Source organism: Labeo rohita, chromosome 24 (assembly GCF_022985175.1).
Source record: "Labeo rohita strain BAU-BD-2019 chromosome 24, IGBB_LRoh.1.0, whole genome shotgun sequence".
NCBI lineage: Eukaryota > Metazoa > Chordata > Actinopteri > Cypriniformes > Cyprinidae > Labeo > Labeo rohita.
The window spans coordinates 16719556-16736625 of NC_066892.1; the positions used below are offsets into that span (position 1 = coordinate 16719556).

General features: G+C 33.4%; 1 protein-coding gene across 1 annotated transcript in view; it reads left to right on the plus strand.

The window, feature by feature from the left end:
• The window catches only part of mtrr (5-methyltetrahydrofolate-homocysteine methyltransferase reductase), a 38002-nt gene that overhangs the window by 4689 nt on the left and 16243 nt on the right, over positions 1-17070 (plus strand). Inside the window, exons 6-12 of the mRNA XM_051098767.1 lie at positions 39-149; positions 2802-2955; positions 3122-3210; positions 3408-3588; positions 10881-10923; positions 11423-11609; positions 11930-12048. Coding sequence (XP_050954724.1) covers positions 39-149; positions 2802-2955; positions 3122-3210; positions 3408-3588; positions 10881-10923; positions 11423-11609; positions 11930-12048 — 884 coding nt within the window. The remainder of the gene's footprint in view (positions 1-38; positions 150-2801; positions 2956-3121; positions 3211-3407; positions 3589-10880; positions 10924-11422; positions 11610-11929; positions 12049-17070) is intronic.

Sequence of the window (17070 nt, forward strand, 5' to 3'; positions counted from 1 at the left end):
CTGTAATTCTGCTAATTACTGTAACACTTCTTTCATAGGAGACAGTCCCATCTAAAGACGGTTATCATGAGGTGTCCATTTCAAAAGCAGTTCAGTTAACTCAACATGATTCTGTAAAAACTGCCATCTTACTGGAGCTCGATATTTTGGTAAGTCCATATATATTCACTTTTTTTATTCAAGTAGAGATGCACCGGTATTTAGGGCTCTATGATTTCAGAAATGTGGAAAACGTGAACGGAATAGCAGAGTCCAGTCATAAAAATGGAATTTACTATATAACGTGGAATGTCACGGAATTTGCCAAATTATGGTTGAATAAATCTAAAGTCGTTCAGTACACTTAAAGGGGAAGTCTACTTCCAAAACAAAGATTCACAGATAATGTGTTCAACCCCTTGTCATCCAAAATGTTCATGTCTTTCTTTCAAAATTGTTTTTTGAGGAAAACATTTCAGCATTTTTCACCATATAATGGACTGATATGGTGCCCCTGATTTTGAACTTCCAAAATGCAGTTTCGCTTCCAACCAGATAAGACCCTTCGCTAGATAAGACCCTTTTTCCTCGGCTGGGATCATTTACAACCGCATTTGGGATCGTTTGAAGCCACATTTAAACTACATTTTGGAAGTTCAAAATCTTCAAAAAAAACATAATTTCTTTATGACTGAAGAAAGGAAGACGTGAACATCTTGGGTGACAAGGGGGTGAGTACATTATATGTGAATCTTTGTTTTGGAAGTGGACTTTTCCTTTAAATCAATGCACGATATGAACTAGTGTCTGCATGTCAGGCTACAAAAATATTATTTAAATATGGATTCTGCATGTTCTGCGTGTCTCTGTGTGAATGAATGGCGCAGATGCGCGGTTTAGTTTACTAACTACACACATACTGAAGTGCACATGATGCTCACAGTGTCTTCAGCCTCTCAATATATGAGTACATGAGCACACAAACATAATCTCTACAACTGCTCTGAGAGTCACTTCATTAGCATTTTACCGTTTCTTGTGAGAAAAAACAAAACTACCTTCATATCATTTACAAACAGAAACTTAAAGGTCATCTTAGCAACCCGAAACTGTGACAGAAATGTATTACTTAAAGCTGCAGTCTGTAACTTTTTTTGTGTTCATAATTTACAAAATATGTGTAAGTACAATGAGTATATCATGAATCCATTTTCTAAACCATGTGTTTGGCTTATCCCAAATCACTATGGTACACCAATATTAAGGTTTTATATTCTGACTATTTTAGGCTGTTTCTGGTAGGAAACGCTGTGGAGTAGCCCAGTATGTGCATAACTCGTCAGAGTCATAAACCAAGAGAAGTAGCTTTGGCTAGGATGTTCTTCCGCAAGACGCACGCAGTTCTGTCTATTAACCGCTGAAGCTCCAAAAGTTGCAGACTGCAGGTTTAATGTAATTAAAGTACTACTACTACTACTACTACTACTAATAAAATTATTACAAAATGATTATTTTTAAGGAATATTTACCAGAATTTATTTACCAGAAAAATGTAAATACACAACACAGTATTTCTAAAAAAAAAAAAAAATTTAAATAATAATAAATTAGTCTTTTTTTTTTTTATAAAATAATTATGTAGAGATGCTTTTGTTTATTAAAATTGAATGAAATCATTAAAATGCAATCCAGAAAACACAGAATTTGTTAAAAATTTGTGGTGGTCAACAATTAATCATGATTAATTGCATCCAAAATATAGGTTTTGGGTAAATAATATATGTGTGTGTACTGTATATATTTATTATGTATATATAAATACACACACACATATGTTGTTTATACATTAAATATATTTATATATAATATAAATTGTATGAATGTAAAGATATACATGAATAATACATGTAAATATCTATATATAAATATTATTTTATACAGAGCACACATATATTATGTTCACAACTTTTATTTTGGATGTGATTAATCACAATTAATCATTGCCTAGCACTAGTAAAAATAAAACTTGAAAAATAAAAAAGCCTTTCATAGGGTCTTAAAAATGTAATTTTTGTTAAACTTTTAATAAATTGCTGTTTAATTGCTGTTTCATGATCTCAATTAATTAGACATGCTTTTTGATTAAGAAAATTTAATTTAACCATTAAAATGGAGTCTAGAAAATTAAAATGGAAATAATGGAGTTTGGAAAAAATAAAACAGATTTTATAGGACCCTTAGTAGTAAAATTCTGGCTGAGCCAATAATTGTTTGAATAATAAAAAAAAAAAATTATTTAAAATTTGTCATAAATAAATGGCTGATATTTACATACATAAAATGTAATGATATATTACATAAAAAAAATATATTTTTATATTATATAAAAAAAAATATATAAACCAGCTGTTTAATATATAAACCACAAGTGAATTTAGGCATCCCAACATTATAATGTACAGTATGAAAAATAGATATTCATTTTGCTAAAATTAAATATGTGTTTTTAAAGATTCATATTAAATCTAAATCCCGAATTCATCTAAATGTGAAAATAGTGGTACATGAGTGTGAACAATTACATTTTGATATTCAATATACAGTATTTTGTTAGAGGAATACATAAACATGTCTATTTGACTGATCCCAAACTAAATTCTAATAACACCCAAAGGTTTAGTTTAGATATTTATAATACCCAAAAGTTTACTTTAGAATTTAGTTTGGGATCAGTCAAATAGACATGTTTATGTATTGCTCCAACCCAACAAAAAAAATCTATGTTCTCTGTGTAGGAGTTATAATAAATGTTGTCTCTCCAGGAGCAGAACATCGCTTATCAGCCTGGAGACTCCTTTGATATTCTCTGTCCAAACAGAGCCAGTGAAGTTGAGGAGTTGCTGCTCAAACTGGATCTGCAAATGCAAAAGAATTGTGCTGTTCAAGTCAACTTGCTTAAAAACTGCAGTAAGAAAGGTATTGCAGCCGTTGTTGACACAATCACTGACACCAGGAACATTCTTCTCGAACTGTGCTAGAAAACAGATAAAATAATGCATTCTGCTCACAAGTCAGAGAACTAGATTCAGATTGAACAACCAGAAATGTTGAATAAATACACAGCCTTTTTTTCCCGTTACAGCAGCAAAAGTTCCACTTCACATCCCACAGAACGCCTCTTTGCAGTTTATTCTCACCTGGTGTTTGGAGATAAGGAGCACTCCAAAAAAAGTAATTTTGTGTTATTAACCTTATTTAATGTGATAGTTGCTGTGCCGCTGAAGTTCTGAACCTTTGATTTAGCACTAGCGTGCTTTATACGCAACAGTGCTTTTGATGTACCGGTGGGGATGATTTATTTAGCTTTCATGGGGATGTAGTCTGACGTTCCTGGACGGACCCTGCACACTCTTCTCTTATGCTTTCAGGCATTTGTGCGAGCGTTGGCGGACTTCACTCAGAACGGTTCGGAAAAAAGAAGGCTTCTGGAGCTGTGCAGCAAAGAAGGCTCAGCAGACTACAACAGCTTTGTCAGGGACGCCAACGTATGTTTGCTGGATCTGCTTCGGGCCTTCCCATCCTGCCTACCTCCACTCAGCCTTCTGTTTGGTCAGTAAACACATGTTCTGCTTGGAATTTACTGGAATGTGGATGTTTTCTACGTTTCATATCAGCATATGCAGTTTGCACGATAAATGTGCTTGATGTTTGGAAGCGTTTGCAGTACTGGTGCCACCAGATGGCAGTAAAACAACATCGGATTTGAGGCCTAGCTTTGGTTTTTCTCCTTTCGCAGGCATCTGTTATTTAACTGCGAGTATAGCCTCTGAAAACATGCATTTTAAACGTTGAAACTCACTAAAGCGTTATGAGGTGACACAAGGAGAATGATGATAAATTCAGCAAATATAAACTAAAAATGAAGGCTGTCAGATGATTAAGATTAAGAGTTAATCGTGATTATATCTCATCGTTTTTTATTAAGTGCCTTCAGACTCTTTTTAGAGAAAAAAATAATGTAATTACTGGATTCAGTATTTTGATTGGATGACACTGTATATGTGCATGTCAATTTAAAACACAAATCCTTGTTTTAATCCATATCAAAAATGTACAGAAAATGTATATTTTGTAAAAGATTGAGGTTGGTAACATTTTTAAATGTTTTGATAGAACATTTTAATATGTTAATATATTTATTTATTGTAAGGAAAAAACTCAGAACTGCAGGATTTAAACGCAGTTCTGAGGAAAAAATTCAGAATTGCAAAATATAAATGTGCAATTCTGACAATTCTATAATACGCAATCGCTAGCTAAGTCAGAATTGTGTGACATAAAAAGAATTGCATCATATAAATAATTGTAAGAAAAAACTCAGGAAACAATGTAATTACTGGATTCAGCAATTGGATTTGATGACACTCTATATGTGTATGTTAATTAAAAAAAAAACAAGATTGAGCCCATTTCTGCACAGATACTTTTTCAAACCATGTGTGCAGAAAATGTGTACTCTCTAAAAGTTTGAGTTCAGTAACATTTTTAAATGTTTTGAAAGAATTATCTTATACTCAACTGGGCTTGTTTTCTATATTAATATATATTTTAAACACACTTGATTTATTGTAAGAAAAAACTCAGAACTGCAGGAATTAAACATGCAGTTCTTAAAAAAAAATCAGAATTGCGAGATATAAATGTGCAATTCTGACTTTATAATACACAATTGCTAGTTATGAATTCAAAATTGTGATGTAAACTCGCAAATTTGCATCAAATTCTGACTTTTTTTTAGAATTGCGTGATATAAACAATTGTAAGAAAAAAAACTCAGAAAACAATGTAATTATTGGATTCAGCAATTTGATTCAGTGACACTCTATATGTGTATGTTAATTAAAGAAAAACACATGATTGAGTCCATTTCTGCACAGATTGTTTTTCAAACCATATCAAAAATGTGCAGAAAATGTGTACTCTGTAAAAGTTTGAGTTCGATAACATTTTTAAATGTTTTAAAAGAATTATCTTATACTCAACAGGGCTTGTTTCTATATTAATATATATTTTAAACATACTTTATTTATTGTAAGAAAAACTCAGAACTACAGGAATTAAACACAATTCTGAGAAAAAAATCAGAATTGCGAGATGTAAACGTGCAATTCTGACTTTATAATACACAATTGCTAGTTATAAAGTCAGAATTGTGTGATATAAATTCACAATTTTGACTTTTTTTCTCAGAATTGCCTGATACAAACTCGTGAATTTGTAATAAATTCTGACTTTTTTCTCAGAATTGTGTGATATAAACAGTTGTCAGAAAAAAACCCTCAGAAAACAATGCAGTTACTGGATTGAGCATTTTGATTGGTTGACACTCTATATGTGTATGTCAATTTAAAAAAAACACAAGATTGAATCCATTTTTGCACAGATTGAAGAAAAAATTCAGAATTGCAAGATATAAATGTGCAATTCTGACTTTATAAAAAGCAATTTGCTAGTTATTAAAGTTAGAATTGTGTGATATAAACTTGCAATTCTGACTTTTTTCTCAGAATTGCTTAATATGGTTGTAAGAAAAAAAACTTCTGCAATTTGATTGGATGACACTCTATACGTGAATGTCAATTAAAAAAAAAAACGCAAGATTGAACCCATTTCTGCACAGATTCTTTTTCAAACCATATCAAAAATGTGCAGAAAATGTGAACTCTCTAAAAGTTTGAGGTCTGTAACAAGTCCCTCTTATACTCAACAAAGCTTGTTTTCTATATTAATATATATTTTAAACATACTTTATTGTAAGAAACTCAGAACTGCAGGATTTAAACGCAATTCTGAGGGAAAAAAATTAGAATTGCGAGATATAAATGTGAAATTCTGACTTTATAACATAGAATTGCTAGGTATAAAGTCAGAGTTGTGTGATATAAACTCGCTATTCTGACTTTTTTTTTTAATCTGAATTGCGTCATATAAATTATGAAAAAAAAAAAAAAGAAAAAAAAAAAAAACCTCATGGATTCAGCAATTTGATTGGATGACACTTTATACGTGTATGTCAATTTCTGCACAGATTCTTTTTCAAACCATTTCAAAAATGTGCAGAAAATGTGTACTTCCTAAAAGTTTATGGTCGGTAACATTTTTAAATGTTTTGAAAACAGTCTCTTACGCCCAACAGGGCTTGTTTTCTATATTAATATATATTTAAAACTTAACTTATTCCTATGAATTTTCAGCAGCCAATACTCCAGTCTCCAGTGTCACATGATCCTTCAGAAATCATTCTGATTTGGTTATTTTTATTATCAGTGTTGAAATAATATTTTTGTCTATGCTGTGATGCATTTTATTCAGACTCTTAAAAGAACAGCATTTATTTGAAATTCAAATATTTTGTAATGCTCTAAATGATCAGTTTAACACATTATTTCTGAATAAAAGTAAAACGATATTTGGTGGATATGTAGTTTTGGAGATTTCTAATTGTACACTAAGCCTAGGCTGTGAAATGCAGTAAAATTCTCCATCAAGGTGAGAAATATGCTGTCACCTTGATTTCGGGGAACAGCTGGTAAAGCTGAAATTATTAATGCATACCATGCTTTAGATATAGAGAACTGCAAGGTAGTCATAATGCCGTGACCCTCGCTGATTTATGCGGATGTGGCCGGTGGATTGTTGCGTTGGACGCGTGTACATGTAAAGTTTTAATCTGTGCGAATATTCCTGCGACTTTGGCAAATTAAGGATTAGGACGGTGATTCTCCATCCCACAAATCGAAAGAGATGCTGGTTCAGCAGCGTTTGACAGCACATTCGTTTTATTCCTAAAATCAGTCTGCACTGGTGTGTTCTGGCAGTAAGATCAATGTCATCAGTCACACAGTTTCTCTCCTGACTTTTTAAACTTCCCGACATTAAAGAGCAGTGTTTTTCCATGTGCCTTTTTGATGCATTTGTTTGCACTCGTGAGAGGCTGTAATTGCAACAGCTGCTCACTACATTGAATGTTTGATTGTAATTAATTGATAATATCGAGAACCTTCAGCATCCGCATATGGTGAGTTTGAAGTGAACAATTCAAATTGATTCATCATTTCACCGAATTGGAGAAAATTATATGTCATTTGCTGACTGATGAAGGGGAATTTTAAACACTTTATTTGAGCTGAGAAACAACTACCTCTGTGTTTTAAATAAGTGAAAAAACATTCAATTTCTTTGGGTTCTGCCCTTACTTGCGCTGAAAGTAATATTACTGAATGAAAGCAAAAACAAAAAGCCTTTTATTTGAAATAAGAATTTGAATACTGTAATACTTTTGTGATTACCGTATACTCTTCTTTCAGCTAGTAAAAGTAGAAAACGGAAACGAAAGGTGCCAGAAGCTTCTCTTGTCTTCCCGCATGAGAAATGATTTTTGCATTACATAGCCTCCTGGCTTCTTCGCAAGCACAGGAAAACTCTGTTTATTAATGTGTCAATAACGAAGAGCGTGTTTTCTTCTGTGGTTGGGGACTTTAAGGCACAACTAAGAAACTAATGCAGAGTGAATGTGAGTTTTGACTGCAGTGTGCTTCCAGAGTCTTTGAGTGTGTAATTTAGTACTTTTTTGTCGCTATTATCCATCATTATTTGCATTTAGATCAGATTCAGTTAAACCTGTATAATTTCACACGCACCTTTTCTGCATGTTGAAGATTGTGTTGTTGGATGGTAAATAGATACTGTTCACATTTTTCTCTTTTCGGCACTTTCAGGCAAATATTTTAAGTTGCCAAATTTTAGTTCATCCTTATCTATAACTGTAAGGTATAAATATATTTGCAAATTTGTATTAAATTCTGACTTTTTTTCTCAGAATTGTGTGATTATAAACTCAGAAAAACTCAGAACTGCAATTTAAACATGCAATTCTGAGGGAAAAAGTCAGAACCCTTTCGCAATTTTGACTTTTTTTCTCAGAACTGAGAGATATTTTCTCACAACTGCAAGAAAAAACAGAATTGTGAGATTTAAATCGAAGTTCTGAGAAATAAAGTTAGAAACTTGCAATTCTGACTTCTTTTTGTGAGTTCTGACTTGGAATTTTGACTTTATAATACGCAGTTGCGAGTTAAGTGAGAATTGTGAGATATAAACTGGCAATTCTGAGATAATATCAGTCTTTTTCCCCCTTCAGAATTGTGAGATATTAACTTGAAATTGCTGACTTGCAAATTTGCCTCAAATTCTGACTTTTTTCACAGAATTCCTTGATATAAATTTGCATCAAATTCTGACTTTTTTCTTAGAATTGCGTGATACAAACTCTCAAATTTGTATGAAATTCTTACTTTTTTTCTCAGAATTGTGATATAAACTCGGAATTGTAAGAAAAAACTCAACTGCAAGATTTAAAGTTGCAATTCTGACCTTTTTTTTTTCTCAGAATTGCGTGATATAAACACAATTGGAATAAAAAAAACTTGCAAATCTTGCAGAATTGCAAGATTTAAGTGCAATTCTGAGGAGAAAAGCCTGAATTGCGAGATATAAACTAAAAATAAATTCTTACTTTATAACTAGCGATTGTGTATTATAAAGGTAGAACTGCGTGATACAAACTCACAAATTTGCATCAAATTCTTGACTTTTTTCAGAATTGTAAGAAAAACAGTTGTAAGAAAAAAACTCAGAACTGAGATTTAAACTCATAATTCTGACCTTTTTTCTCTAAATTGCGTAATATGAACACAACTGTAAGAAAAAACTCAGAATTGCAAGATTTAGGTGCAATTCTGAAGAAAAAAGTCAGAATTTCGAGATATAAACGTGCAATTTTATAACTTTATAACTAGCGATTGTGTATTATAAAGGTAGAACTATGTGATACAAACTCCCAAATTTGCATCAAATTCTGACTTTTTTTCTCAGAATTGCATTATACAGACTCCCAAATTTGTATCAAATTCTTGACTTTTTTCAGAATTGTGTGATATAAACTCACAGTTGTAAGAAAAAACTCAGAACTGTGAGATTTAAACAGTTCTACGGAAAAAAGACAGAATTGCGAGATATAAACGTGCAATTTTGACTAGCAATTGCGTATTATAAAGGCAGAATTGCATGATTCAGACCCACAAATTAGTATTAAATTCTTGACTTTTCTCAGAATTGTATGATATAAATTCACAATTGTAAGAAAAAACTCAGAACTGTGAGATTTAAACTCGCAATTCTGACCTTTTTTTCTTAGAATTGCGTGATATAAACACAATTGTAAGAAAAAAATTCAGAATTGCAAGATTTAGGTGCAATTCTATAGAAAAAAGTCAGAATTGCAAGATATAAACATGCAATTCTGACTAGCAATTGCGTATTATAAAGGCAGAACTGTATGATACAGACTCACAAATTTGTCAGAAACTCACAATTGTAAGAAAAAACTCAAAACTGTGGGATTTAAACAATTCCAAGGAAAAAAGAATTGTGAGATATAAACTTTTTTTTCTCAGAATTATGTGATACAAACTCACAAATTTGTACTAAATTCTTGATTTGTAAGAAAAAAACTAAGAACTCCAACATTTAAACACGGAATTCTGAGGAAAATAGTCAGAACTGTGAGATATAAACTTATAACTTTGACTTTTTATTCTCAGAATTGCGTGAGACAAACTCCCAAATTTGCATCAAATTCTGACTTTTTTTTTTCTCAGAATTGCATGATACAGACTCACAAATTTGTATCAAATTCTTGATTTTTTTGGAATTGTGTGATATAAACTCACAATTTTAAGAAAAAACTCAGAACTGTGAGATTTAAACAGTTCTACGGAAAAAAGACAGAATTGCGAGATATAAACGTGCAATTTTGACTAGAATTGTATGACACAGACTCACAAATTTGTCAGAAACTCACAATTGTAAGAAAAAACTCAGAACTGTGAGATTTAAACACAATTCTAAGGAAAAAAGTCAGAATTGTGAGATATAAACTTTTTTTTCTCAGAATTATGATACAAACTCACAAATTTGTATCAAATTCTTGACTTGTAAGAAAAAAACTAAGAACTGTGACATAAACACCGAATTCTGAGGAAAATAGTCAGAATTGTGAGATATAAACTCATAACTCTTGACTTTTTTTCTCAGAAATGCGTGAGACAAACTCACAAATTTGTAGCAAATTCAGACTTTTTTCTTAGAATTGCATTTTTATAAACTCGAAATTGTACTGAAAAAACTCAGAACTGCAAGATTTAAACTCGCAATTCTGATTTTATAATACACAATTGTGAGTTAAGTCAGAATTACATGCTATAAACTCACAATTTTTGAGGAAAAAAACTCAGAACTACAAGATTTAAACATGAAATTCTGAGGAAAAAAGAGAATTGCGAGAGAAACTCTCAATTCTGAGTTTTTTCTCAGAATTGCATGATATAAACTCGCAATTGTGATAAAAAAAAATTCAGAACTGCAAGATTTAAACAGAAGAAAGTCAGAATAGCGCGATATAAACTATAAAATGTGTATATATAAAGATGGAACAAAAAAAAATATTGAAAACCAAATTAATGCAAAATGATCAATAATTAGTTTATATTTCGGTCTGGCTTTTAACGTTCTTAAAACACTCTCCTTTGAAAACCTACTGAACTTTTTGTGGTTATATATACCGTACTTGCTTTAAACATCAAGGCTGCCCTAAAAAGGCAGTCAAAATGAACATTGTGCTGTGAATTGAGCTATTCTGAGTAATTGGCCCTCACCAACTCAAAAAGCTTGGGTAACATCCACAAGGGGGATGCCCTAAAAGAGAAACTCAAGACGCGGTCAAATAGCCTGAAGGTCACAATGCCATCTTCATCTCTGATCTCTCCTCTGCTTCATTACAGAACACTTGCCAAAGCTTCAGCCCAGAGCCTATTCTGCTGCCAGGTAAGAGACCTTGTTTGAAACACCTGTGCTTTATATTTGGACTCGCGAATTAAAGCAGAGACATATCCAGGTTTTAGGTTGTTATTTCTGCCTCTATCCTCCTTTGATGTCGTGTGGTTTATTATAGACAGACATAAATTTGATGCATCACTTACTCTTGCTTGATGATACCTCATTTGTTGTGATCAAAGTCAAACACTGGATGCAAAGGATGTCCTTTCAGAAGCGCCTGCCACTTTCATTTGTTTTCTGCCTGTCTCCGTTGGCTTGTAAGTGGTCTGGCATCTACACTAATGTCTTATGTTTAGTACGCTGATGCTGGTAGAATACACAGAAACATTAGAGCTCTGAAATATTAAAGTCTGGTCAGCAGGGGTCCCTAAGGCCCGATAGAGGCAGGCCATTAAGAGAGAGATAATGAGGTCCACCGGCTTGCTCATGTTCAGGGTTGGTTCTGGATTGTTAGCACTTAGTCTCTTATTTTTGTCTCGTCGCTCAGCTCCAGCCTTCAGCACCCTGGGAAAGTTCATTTCGTGTTCAATGTTGTGGAGTTCCCGGCACGTCCTGAGCATCCGGCGAGGACGGGGTTGTGCACGGGCTGGCTGGCTGATCACGTCTCCTCAATCTTGCGGCCCCTTGGGACGGTACCGGCTTCAGAGCATCTAGGCACATCAGCCCTGCCGAAGGTTAGCACTGTAGGCATTATACATTAGCGAGCCTGTTCACCTTCGAATTAGCTTTTCACAGTCCCTGGGAGGATTTGGGCTGAATTGGGTTGTTTGATTGAGGTAAAAGCTGGACAGAAATAAGCTCTGGAGGAAGTGTACTAATCCTCACAGCAGAATAGAACAACAACAACAACATAAAAGCTTTTGGTTTAGATGCTATCTACAAAATGTATAGAACTGGGTTATAGTTAAAAAGATGTTGTTTGTGGGTTTGCAGAATTTAAGAATCCCATTTAAGAATCAGATTAGAACTGATTGGATCTAAATGTCATCTCCAGGTGCATGTCAGGCCTCGTCCTAGCAGCATCTTCCACTTACCAGCCGACCTGTCTGTTCCTGTAATAATGGTGGGTCCCGGGACAGGTGTGGCCCCCTTCGTCGGATTTCTTCAACAACGGTAGGTTTATTTCAATTTTTTTTTTGTCTAAAGATGACAATATTGTATAATATTTAATTCTAATATATTATTTTATTTTAGTTCTCATGAAAGTTCAAGCAGTGTGGTGCACTGTAATATGCGATACAGATACTAACATTTAACATTCTGCCTGAAAATAAGCTGCTAAATTTGTACATCTGATGGCTGAAAGGTTTACAATATTATGAATCTATACTACTTTATTAAAAAAAAAGAAAACACTAAATACTAGTTAATAAGGCAAAAAGAGGCAAGAGTTTTCTGCTGATCAAGGCAGTTTGTGTTTGATTAAAAATACAGAAAAGTCAGTAATATTGTGAAATATTATTGCAATTTAAAATAATGTTTTTCTATTTTAATGTACTTTAAAATAGAATTTATTTCTGTGATGCAAAGCTGAATTTTCTTCAGTGTCACATGGTCTTTCAGAAATCATTCTAATATGCTGATTCATTATCAGTGTTGGAAACAGTTGTTGCTTAATATTTTTTTTTGGAACCTGTGATACTTTTTTCAGGATTTTTTTTAATAAAACGTTAAAAAGAACAGCGTTTATTTAAAACAAATCTTTTGTAACACTGTACACTACTGTTCAAAAGTTTGGGGTCAGTAATTTTGTTTTTTATTTTTTTGAAAGAAATTAATACTTTTATTCAGCAAGGATGTGTTAAATTAATAAGTAAAAAACTGACAGTAAAGACTTTATTATTGTTAGATAATAATATTGTTAGAAAAGAATTCTATTTTGAATAAATGTTTCTTTTTTTTATTTTAAACTTTTTATTCAAAGAATCCTGAAGAAGTATCACAGTTTTCAAAAAAATATTAAGAAGCACAGCTGTTTCCAACATTGATATTAAATTATCATATTAGAATGATTTCTGAAGGATCATGTGAAACTGAAGACTGGAGTAATGGCTGATGAAGTATATTAAAATAGAAAATGTGCATATTAAATTGCAATAAGATGTTATAATGTTATATTTGTTCAGTATTTTATACAAATAAATCAAACTTTGATATATATGTTATTGTGTATATACATACATGTTACATTATTTATATATATATATATGTATATATGTATGTGTGTGTGTGTGTGTGTGTGTATGTGTATGTATATACAATAACATCTGTTTTGAACTTTTTAGTCATCAAAGAATTCTGTAAAAATATGGCTTCCATACACTCTATTATGATTTTACAATATTACTGTTTTTTTTAACAGTAATTTGTCACATTTTGTCACAGCCGTCACAGGGCTCTAGACTTACTTTTCTTTTTAGGAGCACTTGAGTTCCTAACTTTAAAAAAATTTTAGGAGCACAATCAGAATTTTAGAAGCACCTTCTAATCAACAATCAAAAATAATTTTTCTAACTTTATTAAAAGTATGGGTTTTACATTTTCTAATTAAAACCACAGAATAAGAACAAGTAGCATAAGAAAAAGTTACAAATCAAATGAAATCAGTATTAAATCAGTAATAAAATTAATTTCTGCAGAGGTGGCACAGAAGAACACAAAAGTGGCTTGTAGTGTGGCATGAGTGCAATCAATTTCATAAATTAATATTGGAATTACGGTTTTAAATATAAAATGTTTAATATGGAAATATTAAACGATTTGAATAACTGAAAAGATGCTTTAAAAAATGAAACTAAAAATGCCAGTAGGTGTCGGTGAGTCACAGATTTAATTACTGAATCATTCATTCATTTGATTTGTTCAAACGACTGATTCATTCAGGAATAAAGCAAGTGACTGTCTTTGTGAATGGGAAACTGAATCATTGACTCACTAGATTAGTTTAAAAACGCCTGTGTTTGAATAGAGATGCACAGCGGCTCAGTTGTGATTTTTCAAAATATTTTTGACGACGAAATAGCAAAATCAGGCAATAGTGTTGTAGTTAGACAATGTAAGTCACTTAATATAAACTTCTTGTTTATTTAACTGTTGTATTAAATCAATATCTCATTTACAAACTCCCTTAAAAATCAATCAGAGCTGTCACTCATCATAGTTCATCACAATCTCACAAAGTTCCATTATAATCAATGAAGCTCTCTACACTGCACAATGAATCTCTTATTTACACTCTCTCTACACTTGGTTTATTAAAGGATTCGTGAGATATGTCTGTGATACATTACTCAACGTTGCAAAAACACATAGAAACCTTTGAAGCTCCCCTCCGCGCAAATACAAATATGCTGATAAGGTCATTCGCAGTGGTGCTCCTAAATATTTTTTTCATAGTCGCATGCATTAGTTTTCAGTCGCAAATGTCGCACTGTAGAGCCCTGCGTCAGTACAAAAATCATAGTTGTTATTTACGAAACGACTCAACGCTTCACAGAGCAGTAAGTCTAAACAACACTTTATCATGCATCTTCAAGAAAATAAACCAGGTTTTAAAAGCAAAAGGAAGTTTATTGATTCTCATGTAAAAGCAGCATAAAAACACCTCTAGGGTGATGAGGATAAATCCGAAGAGGTCGGAGGAAGAGAAAGTGTAAATGTGCTATTGACCTGCTCCCTGCCATATTATCTGTGAAGCCTAATAGTGTTTCCAAAGACCCTGGTGTTAAAATGAAGAAGGGCGTAAATTCAGAATCTGGTTGTAAAGGTGTCTTGTGGAGGCCTGTCATCCCAACGTCTGTGATTTATACTCAGTGCCAGGGGCCTATGAAGAGTGACACGCCAAGACTACATATGAATGAAGCCGTCTGCCCTGGTGCAGGGTTGGCCGGTGATGTGACGCCTGCTGTGTGTGTACACGAATAGTTTGTAAGTGACACAAGGGCCACAGGTAATCACAGGGGCTAGTGTCCGAGCCAAATACGCTTGATGAATGTCTGGGGGACGGTGAGAGTGGGATGAGACATTAATGATGAATGACAAAAGTTGTCCTCAAACACCACATCACCTTCCAAGCCGTCAAGGTCGAGGCAGTCATGCAGCACAGCGTGTTTGGTTTAGCTCCAGGCTGTGGATCAATAACAGATTAGTTTCTTTTAATGTTTTTGTGCACATTAAAAGATATGGTAGTAGTAGTATTTTCTATATAGTAATAAAAATCGTTCAGTGTGTCACAGTTTTGCTAAACGGTCTTGTAACAATAAGAAAAGTATCACAATATAACAGAAGCTGCCTGCTCAATTGTAGACAATGATATGACAGCAATTTACACTTTTCCATTGTCAAGTACAAAAGCGTTTTCTTGGACATTATTATCCGCAATTGTGCAAGAATTCGAGACCGATTAGTCATAGACGTGCAGGTTTACTGCCAATGCGTGCTGTCGAACTTTGTTTCCGTGCGGTTCTTAACTTGAGATTCTCCTAAATACGGCTACCTTGATGTCAGCCTTCAATTAAAGATAACGATCACCATTCTGTCAGCAGGACATTGTTTGTGTCACAAAGCTCAGCGTTTCCTCTTTAGGAGCAAACAGCATGAGGATGCTTCGATTTCCTCATCTGTAAATCAATGGCAGCAGGCAGACAGCCGGAAATGTATTGTGCGGTGGAGAAAGTATGAGACTGGGTAAGAATCTCACTAAAGGTCAAAGCCAATTCATTTGTTTGCAGGCTGCCAGTGAGCTTTAGGCAGAAAGGACTTGATGTTTCTACACAATTAAATGAATAAAACGATAAAACCGGTTTCAAAACAAAAGCAAAATTAAAAGTCGCATTTTGCTGGGTTGTTATATAAACTACAGCAGTGCTGAGTCCGTTAAATCATTAATCAGATTAACAGTCGATCAATTAAGTAATCACCCTCATGTCGTTCCAAACCCGTAGGACTTTTGTTCATCTGTGGAACACAAATTAAAATATTTTTGATGGAATTCAAGAGCTTTCTGACTTTATAGACAGCAACGCAACTGACACGTTTAAGGCCCAGAAAGGTAGTAAGGACATCAATAAAATAGTCTGTGTGACATCAGTTGTCCAACCTTCAAGGAGAAGTCCACTTCCAAAACAAAGGTTCACATAAGTGACCCTGGACCACAAAACCAGTCATAAGGGTCAATTTTTAGAAACTGAGCCATTGATGTATGGTTTGTTAGGATAAGACAATATTTAGCTGAGATACAGCTATTTGAATATCTGGAATCTGAGGGTGCAAGAAAATCAAAATACTGAGAAAATCACCTTAAAAATGAAACATGATCTTTACTTAATTTCCTAATGATTTTTGGCATAAAAGAAAAATCAATAATTTTGACCCATACAATGTGGTTTTGGCTATTGCTCCAAATATACCCCAGCGACTTAAGACTGGTTTTGTGGTCCAGGGTCACATATAATGTACTCAACCCCTTTGTCATCCAAGATGTTTATATCTTTCTTAAGTCGTAAAGAAATTGTTTTTTGAGGAAAACATTTCAGCATTTTTCTCCATATAATGGACTGCAATGGTGCCCCGATTTTGAACTTCCAAAATGCAGTTTAAATGCGGCTTCAAACGATCCCAGCCAAGGAAGAAGGGTCTTATCTAGTGAAACAATCAGTTATTTTCAATAAAAAAATACAATGTAAATACTTTTAAATCTCAAACGCTCATCTCTTTTCCTCCCTGAACTCTGTGTTTTCTGACTCAAGACAGTTAGGGTATGTTCAAAAACTCTGATTGTATTTCAACTTCGAAAATCATTTCAAAATCATCCTACATCACTGCAGAAGTACTGACCCAATCTATGCAAAGTGAACATGCAAAGATGATCAAACACCCTTAAAAAAGGTAAAACAGCGATACAGGACGATTTTGAAGTTGAGGGAGAACATGAGATGGGAGTTTTTCGACATACACTAACTGTCATGAACAGGAACAAAAACAGTTCAGGCAGAGTAAGACAAGATGAGCGTTTGGCATTAAAAAGTATATAAATTGTATCATTTTACTTAAAATAACCAATCGTTATGCTAGATAAGACCCTTCTTTTTCAGCTGGGATCGTTTACAACCGCATTTTGGATCGTTTGAAGCCGCA